This window comes from Xenopus laevis, chromosome 4L (assembly GCF_017654675.1).
Source record: "Xenopus laevis strain J_2021 chromosome 4L, Xenopus_laevis_v10.1, whole genome shotgun sequence".
In the NCBI taxonomy this organism is placed as follows: Eukaryota; Metazoa; Chordata; class Amphibia; order Anura; family Pipidae; genus Xenopus; species Xenopus laevis.
Window position 1 is genome coordinate 120755383 of NC_054377.1, and position 14035 is coordinate 120769417.

Sequence of the window (14035 nt, forward strand, 5' to 3'; positions counted from 1 at the left end):
GACTTTGGTCTTTTTTCAACCCAACTTAACTATGTACCTAACTATGCAACTATAAACCTTAGGCCAAGGGTAGACAGAATGTTGCTCTTAGCATGCATATTTTTTTTTAGGCTGAGAGAAGAGTAGATCCACTCCATGACCCATCCATTCATTTGAAACCCTTCTGATTGTGTGCAGTCACATGCAGCAGAGCGGAGGTCGGCCTGAAAATGTCTGCTATTGAGTATTTGGGCCGACCTCTACTCCGTAGTGGAGATGGGGGCAACCAGAGATGGCCATTCCGTAATTCGGATCTTTCTGGATAATGGGTTTCCGGATAACTGATCCTATAACCGTACTTTAGTGATGTGGAGGTCGGATAAAATCCGACCCACACCCTACCCGCCAGACTTCCGTTTTAAGGCCCGCGCCGACCCGCTGATGACGTCACAAAAGGGGTGGGGCAGGAGGTGCGCATCTTTAAAAAATGAAGCCGGAACTCGGAAGCCGGCAGTTCCGGGTGGTGGGCGGGAAGAGCAGGAAAAAAAGCTCAACCCGCCAGCCACAAATGGAGGTGTGGGGTCGGCCGAACCAAAACCCGCGGGTATCGGGCCTACCCGCACATCACTACTGTATTGATCCAAACTAAGCTATAATTAATCCTTATTGGAAGCAAAATCCTACATTTATTAAATGTTTAGATGATTTTCTAGACTAGATTTGGTATGGAGATCCAAATTACGGAAAGATCTGTTATCCAGAAAACCCCAGGTCCCGAGCATTCTGGATATCAAGTCCCATACCTGTACTTGTATCTGAAAACATGTGGAATAAAGTAGCAAGTGCTATTAAAAAAACTGTTTTTTTTAGGTCTGTCCTTCTAGTCCCTAATAAAAAGATAAAATTAAGTAGTAGAGGAAAGTGAGTGTAGGAATGGCCAGACCAGGGACGACTTTGATGCAGTTGGTCAGCTTGAATACACTGCAATATATGAACAAGGAATACTTGGCATTTTTAGTAGTTATATGCACAAAATGTCAGTTCTCAAATAATGAATGTCTAATCATATCATTTTAACAATATTTAGCACAGCCCATAAACTACTTTAAGCTTTCACCTCTTTTTCTTGAGCGCCCGTGTTGTCGCCTAGTTTGTTTCTGCCGCCTCCAAAAAGACATGTCAGAGTCTGTTTGGAATCTCTAAGGGGAAGACGTTCTAGTTCTTTCCACTTTGCTTCTATGTCCTCATTAGCTCTCTGCTTCTGCTCCTCTGTGAGCACTGGAGCAACACGACGGGTGGTATGTGTCTCTCCCATAGGGGGTGCCTCGAACCAGCGCCTACGTTCTTCTAACCTCTGATCTCTCTCCTCCCCCGGAGAAAGAGGGGAAAGTTCGACATAATCGAATGAACTGTGTCGGGTGCCAGGTAATTCTACTTTCCTGTGCTTGACCTCTGATCCCAAACGCAATTCTTCGGGCCGATTAGTTGTGTTGCGTGGAGGAACAAATGTATTCTCTTTGTTACTCTCGGACAATCTATAAAAAGAAAAAAAAAAAAAGAGAGACCTTAGATCAGTAATCGCATGTAACCATCACCTAACCCATGTCTAGACAGAGGAAAAAGATTTGGTACTAACAGGAAATAGTCACAGGGTTTTTCTTGTACATTACAGTGTTCTATCAACTCACCATTCCAATAATATTAATCTACTCAAGATTCCTGCCTCAAACCTTATGCTAGTTACATGCACCATCCTGGTTATTATATTGTCTTGGCTAGAGGTCAAAACATCATCTCATCAAATAATCTGCCTTCTGTGCTTCCCTGTAGAGACATCTCACTATAAACTATAAAGTCCAGGAATACAATGCACAAGACATGGATACCTGAGACAACATGCTCTACAAAACACACAGGTAAAGTGAGTCACAGTAGAACGCAGCTAATTGGAGGTCCTGCATGGCATATTTTATAATGAGAATTACTTCAATTTGCTGCCGACCAAAATCAAGCAGTGATCTATAAATAGCAATAAGGATAAAGGCACATTGAGCATTTAGTTGGGTCAGGGCAGCCTGTAATGTGGCACCTATCTGGAGTAAAATCCAATGTTGTACTAATGAAAGCTTTATAAACATAAGGCATGGTGGATGGTGCTGTGCATTCCTATTTGTTTAGACTGGATCCAGATAAAAATGGTATGTGCACCAAGTTAAACATTTATTTGTGAGCATATGCTTATCTGGACATTTTTTTCATTGTCAACTTTTCTTTCGAAAAATAATTTAGTGTGCTGGGACCCCAGTGGTAGCTACAAGCCTACAAGAATCACCAGAAACACTCATTAGGTAAACCTGCAGGCTTTTTGCATGCACATTAGTACCATTTTTGCACATTGTCCTGTGCAGGCTGCTTTGTACTATGATACAGCAAACACAACTTAAACTATACGATTTTTTTTATTACTACTCACTACAACTAGGCTGCTACTTGGCAACTCCCAGCAGCACAGCATTCTAAGTGATGTTACAAAGCATAATTATGCTATTTTAAAAGCAATAAACTATTTTATATGGCTTTTCGTGCTGAGTTAAACAAGCACACTCCCACATCCAAAACATGCTTAGAGCTTGGTAAAACCCAGCAATTATTCATGCTAAAATGCAAGTCTATTAAGGAGGATTTATTACATTTATACAAAGAAGGCAGAGCAGTAGCTCCCATCAAAAAACAAATATCCGAGCCTATGTTGTAACAGATTAAGAGGTATATGTCGTTTTTGATTTTACAGATTGCTAACTTAAGTTTGGGATTAATTATTAGCACACATATATTCAATCCAATCACAACATAATGAATATCTACATTATAATGTTATAGATAAATAAATATAACTCTATGGGGCACATTTACTATGGGTCGAATATCAAGGGTTAATTAACCCTCGATATTTGACCATCGAAGTAAAATCCATCGATCGAACGATTTTCCTTCAATCAGAAATTGCTAGGAAAGCCCGGTAGGTTTTAGGTGGCGAAGTAGGTAGTCGAAGTTTTTTTTTTAAAGAGACAGTATTTCGACTATCGAATGGTCGAATTCGATGGTCGTTCGATTCGAAGTCGTAGTCGAAGTAGCCAATTCGATGGTCGAAGTAGCCAAGAAAAAAAAAACTTTGAAATTCAAAGTATTTATCATTCTAATCCTTCACTCGAGCTAAGTAAATGTGCTCCTATGTGTTATATTTTTGGATCCCTACCCACAATTTGAGGAATGCAGGTGTAGGGGGAGAACATATGTGTATTTATAATATTGAGGGTGGGGGAGAGGCATATTTTCACCCAAGTCAGGGTTTTCAAATCAAACATAAATATTCTCTTGAGCAACTTGCTCCCCGCCCCTAACATTCCATGCAGGACAGGCTCAGTGTCTCACTTGGTTACATCAGGGATGCTGACAGGGTGCACATTTTTTCTCAGCGCCTCAATCCAGTTCCTGCGTATCCCAGAGGTCATAGCAGAGAGTGTGAACACACCTTCACGTGTCTACATGAAAGAGAATATCATTTATAAATGTTTGAAATGGTTTAGAGCAACGCAATACAAAAGACATACAAAACAAAATGCATAAGTAACAAATATAAAAATAAAAAATAAAATATATGGAATGTTTTCTGAACATGTGCATCCCCAGTGGAGGGGAGAGAGATTGAAAGGTGATGAGAGATACTCACATGAATCTGAAAGCCATAATTTCTCTGTACAGCAAATTCAGGCACGTTGGTGCAAGTCCGGAGATCGATCTCCCCATCCAGCTCATCTGCCTGAGGTGAGAAAAAAAATACAGTATTGTACATGCAGTCAGCATAGTCTCTTCATAAAACATATGTGTTATAATAATATGTAAGTATAACACTTTAATGACACCATTTAAAAGTGTTACAACTGTGAAAGACATTAACAAGGCAATTCACTGTACTGTTTCACACAGATGTTCTGTGTTACTACTAACTGTCCCAAACCGGACACTGGGACCTTCAAGAATGTTTGGGTTCACCCATTCCATTACCTAAATTAGAATTCCACTTACAGTAGTCCGTGATATGGCAAGATTTTATTTTTTTTTTGGGGGAGGGGGGGGCTTTTTTGTGCAGAATTTACCAATTACAAGAGTAGAATCTGTTATCTGGAAACCGGTTATCCAGAAAGATCTGAATAAAAGTAAAGGAAGACCATCTCCTATGTAAAAAATTAGGAAAATTATTTCCTCTGTAATAATGAAACAGTACCTTGTAATTTTTCAGGATTCTTTGAGGTCTGGCATATTGCCGAGAGACTGGCGAATTGCTAATCTGGTGCCGATATTCAAAAAGGGATCCCGTTCTCAGCCTCAAAACTATTGGCCAGTTAGTCTGACGTCATTGGTAGGAAAGCTTTTCGAAAGGTTAATAAAGGATAAGATACTGGACTTCATAGCAAATCATAATATGTAAGTGTGTGCCAGCATGGTTTTATGCATAATAGATCTTGCCAGACAAACTTAATTTCTTTTTATGAGAAGGTAAGTAGAGACCTTGATTCTGGGATGGCAGTGGATGTGATTTACTTAGACTTTGCTAAAGCATTTGATACAGTTCCACACAGAAGGTTACTGGTTAAATTAAGGAATGTTGTCCTGGAACATAGTATTTGTACCTGGATAGAGAACTGGCTAAACGATAGACTACAAAGAATGGTGGTAAATGGAACATTTTCTAATTGGACCAGTGTTGTTAGTGGAGTACCGCAGGGCTCTGTACTAGGTCCCTTGCTTTTCAACTTGTTAATTAATGACCTGGAGGTGGGCATTGAAAGTACGGTTTCTATTTTTGCTGATACTAAATTATGCAGAACTATAGGTTCCATGCAGGATGCTGCTGCTTTGCAGAGTGATTTGTCTAACTGGGCAGCAAACAGGAAAATGAGGTTCAATGTTGATAAATGCAGGTTATGCACTTTGGCAAAATAATATAAATGCAAGTTATACACTAAATGGCAGTGTGTTGGCAGTTTCCTTAAATGAGAATGATCTTGGGGTTTTTGTAGATAAAAAGTTGTCTAATTCTGGGCAGTGTCATTCTGTGGCTACTAAAGTAAATCAAGTCCTGTCTTGCATAAAAAAGGGCATTAACTCAAGGTATGAAAACATAATTATGCCTCTTTATAGGTCCCTGGTAAGGCCTCATCTGGAGTATGCAGTGCAGTTTTGGATTCCAGTCCTTAAAAGGGATATAAATGAGCTGGAGAGAGTGCAGAGACTAAGTGCAACTAAATTGGTTAGAGTGATAAAAGACAAATTATGAGGGTAGACTGTCAAGGTTGGGGTTGTTTTCTCTGGAAAAAAGGCGCTTGCGAGGGGACATGATTACACTTTACAAGTACATTAGAGGACATTATAGACAAATAGCAGGGGACCTTTTTACCCATAAAGTGGATCACCGTACCAGAGGCCACCCCTTCAGACTAAAAGAAAATAAATTTCATTTGAAACAATGTAGGGGGTTCTTCACAGTCAGGACAGTGAGGTTGTGGAATGCACTGCCGGGTGATGTTGTGATGGCTGATTCAGTTAATGCCTTTAAGAATGACTTGGATGATTTCTTGGATAGACATAATATCAAAGGCTATTGTGATACTAAGCTCTATAGTTAGTATAGATATGGGTATATAGAATTTATGGACTTTGTCTTTTTTTGACACAATTTAACTATGTTACTATACTTGATCCTAACTAAGATATAATTAATCATTTTTGGAGGCAAAACAAGTCTAATATGTTTCCATGTTTTTTGTTTTGGCAGACTAAAGGTAAGGTGGTCCAAATTACAGAAAGACCCTTTAACCAGAAAACCCCAGGTCCCGAGCATTCTGAATACCTGTATTAGATAAGTGATCTTGATACTTGACACTACAGGCCACCCTTAAAAAAAATAGTAGATCATTGGTCAGCTCAAATTCCAGACTGAAATTTCTGCCATTCTCAGAGAATCTTACTGCCGCAAGTGATATTACACACTCTGTTTTTCCCAAGCTGTTCTCATTCTCACACACATTTCAGGCAACCTACTATGAACACATGTGCTACACCTGCTGGTGGCTGTGGTTAAAAAACCTTTCAACAATGCACAGCTCCATTACATAGGAAGGAGAAATGTACACCCATAAATTACACAGTGACTCATGACAGGTTTGCATACCTGCAGCATAAGAGTGCAAGTCACTGCTGAAGTGCATGTTAATTAAAAATGTAGCCTGCCAGTGACTGATCAACTACAATTCCAAGTATTCCCTGCCTCTAGTACATTTCAGCTAAATCACGTTTGTCTTAACAAAAAACAAAATCACATTGTAATACATAGACGTCTCACCTCCTCTGCATTGGAATCCCTGTAATATTTGAGGCTGGAATCGGTCAGGACGAACCAGTGCTTCTTCCACTGAAAACAAAAAAGAATTACAGAATTGGAGGCACATTTATCAAGGGTCGAATTTCAAATTCATGTGAGTTTTTTGAAACTCCATAAAATTTCGAATTAATTCGAAATTCCACTTTGCGAAATGTATTAGTCAAATTAAATAATTAAAAGTCAGACAAATTTAAACGACCTGAAAACTTGAATCAAATTCGATTCTAATTCGATCAAACTCAATTAGAGTTTTTTCTCTGAAAAAAACTCGAATGTCAGGAAGGCTGCAAACATGTCCAAATTGATTCCTGGACCTCTCCCATTGACTTAAACAGTAATTTGGCAGGTTTTAGGTGGTGAATAGTCAAATTTGAATTATTAAAGAGCCAGAGTATGATAATTCTCAAAAATCTAATTCGAATTTTTTTTTAAAAAAAAAACTCGAATCGAGTTTGGATAATTCGAATCTGACAGTTTTGACCATAAAAAAAAATCAAAGATTCGAATTTTCAATTCGACCCTTAATAAATATGCCCCTAAAAGTATATATAATAAGCACAGATAGACCATAAACATTTACTCCTGACACCCCCCAAAACCTCAGCACAGACATCACATGTTCTGACAAAGTACAGCAAGGACTCAATCAAGAAAGCAAAGTCACATGCCTTATATGAGCAACTTGTACAACAAAACAAAGGCACAAACAACCCATACAGCTCTTCTGTAAATTTCTCGCTTAGTGCAGGTTAGCGGTCTCTATATAACTAAAAGATAACAATACATACAATGTGTATACAAATTATGTTCTCACCTCTCCATTGGCATCAAGCAGGGACATCCATCCCTTCTTGAAATTGAGCAAGTCTGGCTGTAAGGAGAAAAACACACAGTGAGTGCTGGTGAGTTCTTCAGTCTGTAACAGGGAAAACTGACAGATAGAAGCAGGCAGATGTAAGGAGGGGTGGGGGGGGGGATGCTGGAGACATAAGGGAAAGTGACCACAGATATAAAATACAGGGAACTAAAGAAGGAGAAAGGGTCACAGTGACACAGTCAGCAACATAGTCAACAGTCAAGGGAAGATATAAAAGCTTCTATAGACAACGTCTGGTCTTTTCTCTGCAACTGGGGCATTTCAATCCCTCAGTCCTCCGACCACTTTAACCAAACATACCTCCACGTCTGTGCAGTCACCATATTCTGATGGGTACCTCTCGCCCATACACAGCATGCTTGTACCTTAGCAAACCATCTGCACTACTCTAAATAGCCGTGTGTGCTCCTCTTCCCAAGGCAGTGTAAAACGTCCAGTCTCCAGAAATAGTTCCTATTAGCCATATGTTGCAGTTCTATTACTCTATTACTTAATGTCTACTACTAGTCACTATGTACTCTCTCCGCCATTTTTATCTCAAGTACAGCCAACAGTTACGCATGTTAGAAATAAATCTAATATTGTGTCTCATTTCCGTTTCAGTCTACTGTCTCTTTTTCTGTCACCTGTTCGCCGTCTCTAAACTGTCTCTCTGGCTGGCTTAGTCTTTCCTTTTCCCTCGCTAACTCTCTGTCAGGTTTTGCTAGGGCCTTTCTCATCTCCAGTTTCAGAGAGTGAGCGTACGTGTGTCTATGGGAGGGGGTCAGTGCCACCCATTATGGCTTCAGTCCTGTTGGTTAGAAATGCAGCTGAGGCACAGGGCAGATTCTATTACAAACTATGAATACCATTCAATAGATACAAGAAAGGCAGACGTTTTACACATCTAGAATGACCCTGAACATTAGATATCCAACACTGCAGCAGGACTCTTTGACATGAATGCAAGGACAACTTGGAAAAGAGACAGCAATAACATGACACATCTCTAGAAAGAGAGAAAAGCACACAGAAGGTCCAGGAGAATCAAAATGGCAGTCAAGAGATGAAAGAAAGGTGCAAATACCCACAGTAAGAGACTGCACAAATAGAAGGAGAGAAACAAGGGAGGCAGGTTGGGGGGAGATGAGACATTCATCAACAACATTTATTGCTTATCTGATGACATAAGTGGGCAACGGTCACTACTATATGTCAGATATAACTTTTGTACGATTGCTGTCTGTCAATTAATGGCCATCATTTGATTTGTTACTTTTAGTACTCTATTTCACCTGAATGGTCAGTAACAGGTCGGTGCGTTGGTCATATGTGGGAATCAAATCTGCACACCTATGGCCATCTTAAAGGAACAGTTCAGCGTAAAAAGAATAACTGGGCAAATAGATAGGATGTGCAGAATAAACAATGTTTCTAATATAGTTAGTTAGCCAAAAATTTAATGTATAAAGGCTGGAGTGACTGGATGTCTAACATAACAGAACACCTGCTTTTCAGCTCTCTAACTCTGACTTAGTCAGCAGGGTCCACATGGGACATATCTGTTCAATGAGTTTGCAATTGATCCTAAAAGGGATACTGTCATGCGAAAAAACATTTTTTTCAAAATGAATCAGTTAATAGTGCTGCTCCAGCAGAATTCTGCACTGAAATCCATTTCTCAAAAGAGCAAACAGATTTTTTAATATTCAATTTTGAAATCTGACATGGGGCTAGACATTTTGTCATTTTCCCAGCTGCCTCAAGTCATGTGACTTGTGCTCTGAGAAACTTCAATCACTCTTTACTGCTGTACTGCAAGTTGGAGTGATATCACCCCCCCCAGCAGCCCATCAGCAAAACAATGTTAAGGTAACCAGATAGCAGCTCCCTAACACAAGATAACAGCTGCCTGGTAGATCTAAGAACAACACTCAATAGTAAAAACCCATGTCTCATTGAGACACATTCAGTTACATTGAGAAGGAAAAACAGCAGCCTGCCAGAAAGCATTTCTCTCCTAAAGTGCAGGCACAAGTCACATGACCAGGGGCAGCTGGGAAATTGACAAAATGTCTAGCCCCATGTCAGATTTCAAAATTGAATATAAAAAAAAATCTGTTTGCTCTTTTGAGAAATGGATTTCAGTGCAGAATTCTGCTGGAGTAGCACTATTAACTTATGTGTTTTGAAAAAAACATGTTTTCCGATGACAGAATCCCTTTAACAAGCAACAGTTATGAATCATGTGCCCCCCCAAGCCTCTGATTGGTTACTGCCTGGTAACCAATCAATGGAAACCAAGAGAGCTGCAAAGCAGGAAGTAGTGTTCTGGCTATTATGTTAGACATCCAGTGACTCCAGCCTTTATACATTACATTTTTGGCTAACTTAACTATATTAGAAACATTTTTTATTTTATGCACGGGCTATCTATTTACCAAGTTTTTACTTTTATACTGAACAATTCCTTTAAAGCAATTTCATATTGTCCACGGGCAAGGTGCAAATATCAGATAGGTTAGAGGATAATGTAAAGAATATTTACAGCTAATCGGAACTTTATAACCCACCCTTAGAGAAACGTGACATGGTCATGCTCAGTTCAGTTCTGGAGGTGAAGGACTGCTATAGCCCAGAAGATGGTTGGGGTAAGCAAAGATTGTATATTCCCTAAAAGAAGAGGACTGGGCAAGCTGTCATGTAAAAACTTGCAGATGGGTAACAAAATGGACTTTGTACAGTCAACATGGCAGGAGAATTGTGTCCCTAGAAGTCAAGCATTTCAAATATTGTAAAGGATTATTCATTGAAATAACACACTGAGGACGCACACTTCACAGACCTTTCGGATGTGGTTAAAATTCAGCTAAGCTAAGGTTCCTGTGAATCACGCGTAGTCATAGACCTATGAAAGCTTTGCTGACTTTTAATGGCATCCAGAAAGGTCTGTGAAGAGCGCGTCCACAGTTTGTTATTTCGGTGGGCTCTCTCCCCTTGCTACGGATTCAGGGCGCACCACCGGGACCATTGTTGAAGAACAGCAAATGACCCAAATTTGAAGCCGTTTGTGTGGGGTATAATAAGTGGTGGGTTTAGGCCAGGGGACCCAATCCAAAAGATAGATTTGGCGAGCACATGGGAAACTTATACTGTTTACTGATTGGATGGCGTGGATGTCACTATAACTCACCATTTATTAAGAAATGCTTTAAAAGGATATTCTTTTCAAACTTTGAAGCACCTAAAATTTGTTTTGTGCTTAAGCATTATTCATTGCCAAGATTACTGGTCCCACCCTTCAACAAACTCATCAATTTTTATGAACACTATTATTTTTGCGATACAGGAGTAATAATGGTATGAAAAAGACATTACATTGTATTGACTACTGTTGCCTGTGATCTGCTGCAGCAATGGTTCCAATAAGCTCACATACAACAAAACAGACTGAATTATAGACAACTTTTTACATGAGTTCAACAATGGGTGCAAATTGGCACTTCCCTGACCAAATCAGCATCATAAAACTGTAGCTGAATTGAATCTAGAAAAAGAACAGAAAGGGGGTCTGTTGCCCTTTTAAACATAAACTGCATCTAACTAGCGACATAGAGATTGTACATCCGTATATCATGTGGGTTCAAAAATAGTGTGAACATGACTGAAAATCTGCAGGTTGCTTTAGCAGCATCATCCATTCAGGACTGTACCTGCATAATGGGAATAGATATAAGGGAACATTCACCTTTAAATTAACTTAGTTTCTTATATACTTAGTATAATATTGAGAGACAATTAAACATATGTCTGTTTGTGGTTTTTAAATGATTTAGCTTTGTATTCAGCAGCTATCTGGTTGTAGAATTTATTTTAGCAACCAGGCAGTAGTTTGAATGAGAGGCTAAAATATGAATAGGAAAGGGCCGGAATAGAAGGAAAAGTAGTAAAAAGTAACAATAACATTGTTGCCTCACAGAGCAAATAGTTTTTGGCTTAAGAGGGGGGAGGGTAGTGACCACTACCACCCAGACAGGATTTTAAATTGTCAGCTGAAAAAAGGCACAACAGGAAAGCAAACATTTTAGAAGTATAAAAAATTAAGACCAATTGCAAAACTGCTAAGAATATGTAATTCTATAACGTACTAAAAAAACTAAATGAAATAGGAATGTGATGAAAAGCTACTCTGAATGCTCAAGAGTACAAATAGGGGGAATGTAATAGAATCAATTAGCTGATATGTTTAAGTACGCTCAAACATGCATCAAACGCACATAGTAAATGCCCATGTGTAAGAAACCTAAAGGTGCAGCATCTCTATTCCAGCAACGGTCCAGGCCTTCAAAGTTGTCACAGGAAATCACCATAATGGATTTTTTTAGGAGTGTCAGTGACACTGCACATGCTCAGTGTGCTCAGGGCAGCTGCTGAGAAGCTAAGCTTGGGGGTTGTTGCAAATCAACCAGCAGAAAATGAGGTTCACTTGTCGTAGAAGCGGATGCTACAAAAGGCTGATTATTACATTATGATGCAGAATGCACTGGTTTCTGAGCTGCAATGTAATGGGTTTCTGAATTAATTACTAATCAGCCTTGTACAGTGGTTCAGTAACGTGACAGCAGCCCAGGGCATGTACAGAGACATAGAGGAAAAGAAGCTACTGGGGACATCTTTTGAGGCACAGATCTTCACTGCTAAAGGGCTGCCTTGAACTGATACCCCAAAAAAGAATATGCAGCATTCTAAACTACTTATTTATTAAAGGACAAGGAAAGTCATTTTATACTTGGTTGCCAAAAGTTAGGCACCCCTAAGTAATTGTATTTACTTACCGGTGCTCCTATCAGGAGAAACCTGTACCGGCCCGGGGTTCTTCCAGCGAGCACCATGGAGCGATCATCTTCCTGCTTCTTCTTCCAGCTCGCGGCTGCGCATGCGCAGTAGAGCAAAAAGCCAAACGGCTATTTCGTTCTACTGCGCATGCATCTGCTCCGGGAAATTTGAAGATAGAAAAAGCCAGAAGAGGAACGTTCCGTGGTGCTCACTGGAAGAACCCCCGGGCCGGTGCAGTTTTCTGCTGATAGAAGCACCAGCCCGGAGTGTCAGGTAAGTAAATAAAATCACTTGGGGGTGCAGAACTTTTGGCACCCCAAGTATAAAATGACTTTCCTTTAAGCTTTAGTTCTCCTTTAAAAGATGAATTACCTTTTCACCAAAGCAGTCTATCAATATGCACAGAAGTGAATTAAGTATAGTGATGGGCAAATACTGGCCCTGCAGAGCTTACAATCGACACAATTACCAAAGCAGCTGTGTAGGCAGAGACCTATGGTGCCACCATCATTAAATTAAATGGTCCTATTTAACATAAGCCTTGAGGCGTTCACTCTTTAGTAAATTTAAGGCACCATGCTCCATATTACATAAAAATCCATAATCCAGACAACCCCAAGTCCGAAGCACTCTGGGCAACAGATCCCCACCTGTACAAGAATGTTGTGTATAAGCCACTGAGCCTACACCTCTGTACAAGATGGGGATAGACCTATGAGGCAGGATCTCTTCCCTGCGACTGAATGACGCCTCCTGTCAGGGACAGCTGGGAGTTGCAGTTCCAGAGGAAGAATCAATGATCTCGGTTAAACCCAAACACAAGCTCCTCGCTCATTCTTACCGTCATGTCTCCCCCTGTCCCTCTGCCGCTGAGGGGTGTCACACTCCCGTTTCCTGAAAACTTCCCGACTATTTTACAAATATTGTAACTTTTTCTGCCAGTTTCCTAGGGGCTTTTTTCCTCTTTGCAAACTTCCTGGGAGGGGACAGGAAAAGGGAAGTCCAGTTAGGAAGGAGGGGCCCGCTGTGGGGTGGAGGAGGGGGGATCCAATTAGCCAATAAGGAAGTGGAGAGGAGGGGGACGCCTCAACAGCCAATAGGGAAGCGTGGAGGAGCGAGAGGAAGTTCTCACACCCACTAATACGCCCAAAGGACAGGCAACTTTTTTCTGGTGCTCGTTCTCTGCACCTTAGAGCAGGCATGCTGGGAATTGTAGTTCCAGAATAGCCCCTAGAGGGTTGCCTGTCTTTCAAATAAACGCTTCTGTATTTACATTGGCGTCTGTAAAGAAAACATGTCAACAGGTGTAATGCACGTTGCTGCCGTGTAATAACAGACGAGAGGGTAACGCATTTGCTTATGTGATGCCATGGCGCTCTCTGTACATTATATACTCAACGGAGAACTCTGGGAACTGTAGTCCCTGCAGACTCCCTTGTGAGGCTTGAGGAGGTGCTAAATAAACCCCCAAGGCACGCGTTGTGCTGCTAATGCTGTGTAAAATGGTTCACTGTGGGAAAATGGTGTAAAATAAACTGTAAACACGAGCATATTCACCGCTGACATAAAAGCACATTCTGATCATGCCCATCCAAGGCCGCCATTAGAAATCAGGGGCCCCTTACACAGGGTTTAATTTTGAAAACCAGCCCAAGTCAGCTATATAACCAGCCCCAAACTAGCCGAGAGGCACTGCAAAAGTAGCCCAAAAATAACCCAATATGTGCAGTAAAAAAAGTCTAAAAAATAAATGAATATATGTGAAAATACGCCTTTTACAAATTTTTCCATGAAGCAAAATGTGACTCACCGGTCACCTCACCAGGGGCGTAAATATAGAGGGGGGCCCCATAAGGCCCTTATACATAGACAATTTCAATAAATATTGGTAAAACTGATCAACCTCTAGGCATTTTGGTGGC

The 14035-nt window shown here is 40.4% G+C and overlaps 1 protein-coding gene across 2 annotated transcripts in view; it reads right to left on the reverse strand.

The window, feature by feature from the left end:
- triobp.L (TRIO and F-actin binding protein L homeolog) overlaps nucleotides 1–14035 on the reverse strand; it is a 29956-nt gene that overhangs the window by 11318 nt on the left and 4603 nt on the right. Inside the window, 6 exon segments of one of the 2 annotated variants that reach the window (NM_001093388.1) lie at nucleotides 1097–1514; nucleotides 3412–3521; nucleotides 3710–3799; nucleotides 6383–6451; nucleotides 7236–7292; nucleotides 12955–13073. In NM_001093388.1, coding sequence (NP_001086857.1) covers nucleotides 1097–1514; nucleotides 3412–3521; nucleotides 3710–3799; nucleotides 6383–6451; nucleotides 7236–7292; nucleotides 12955–12960 — 750 coding nt within the window. In that variant the 5' untranslated portion in view covers nucleotides 12961–13073. 2 annotated transcript variants of the gene reach the window in all.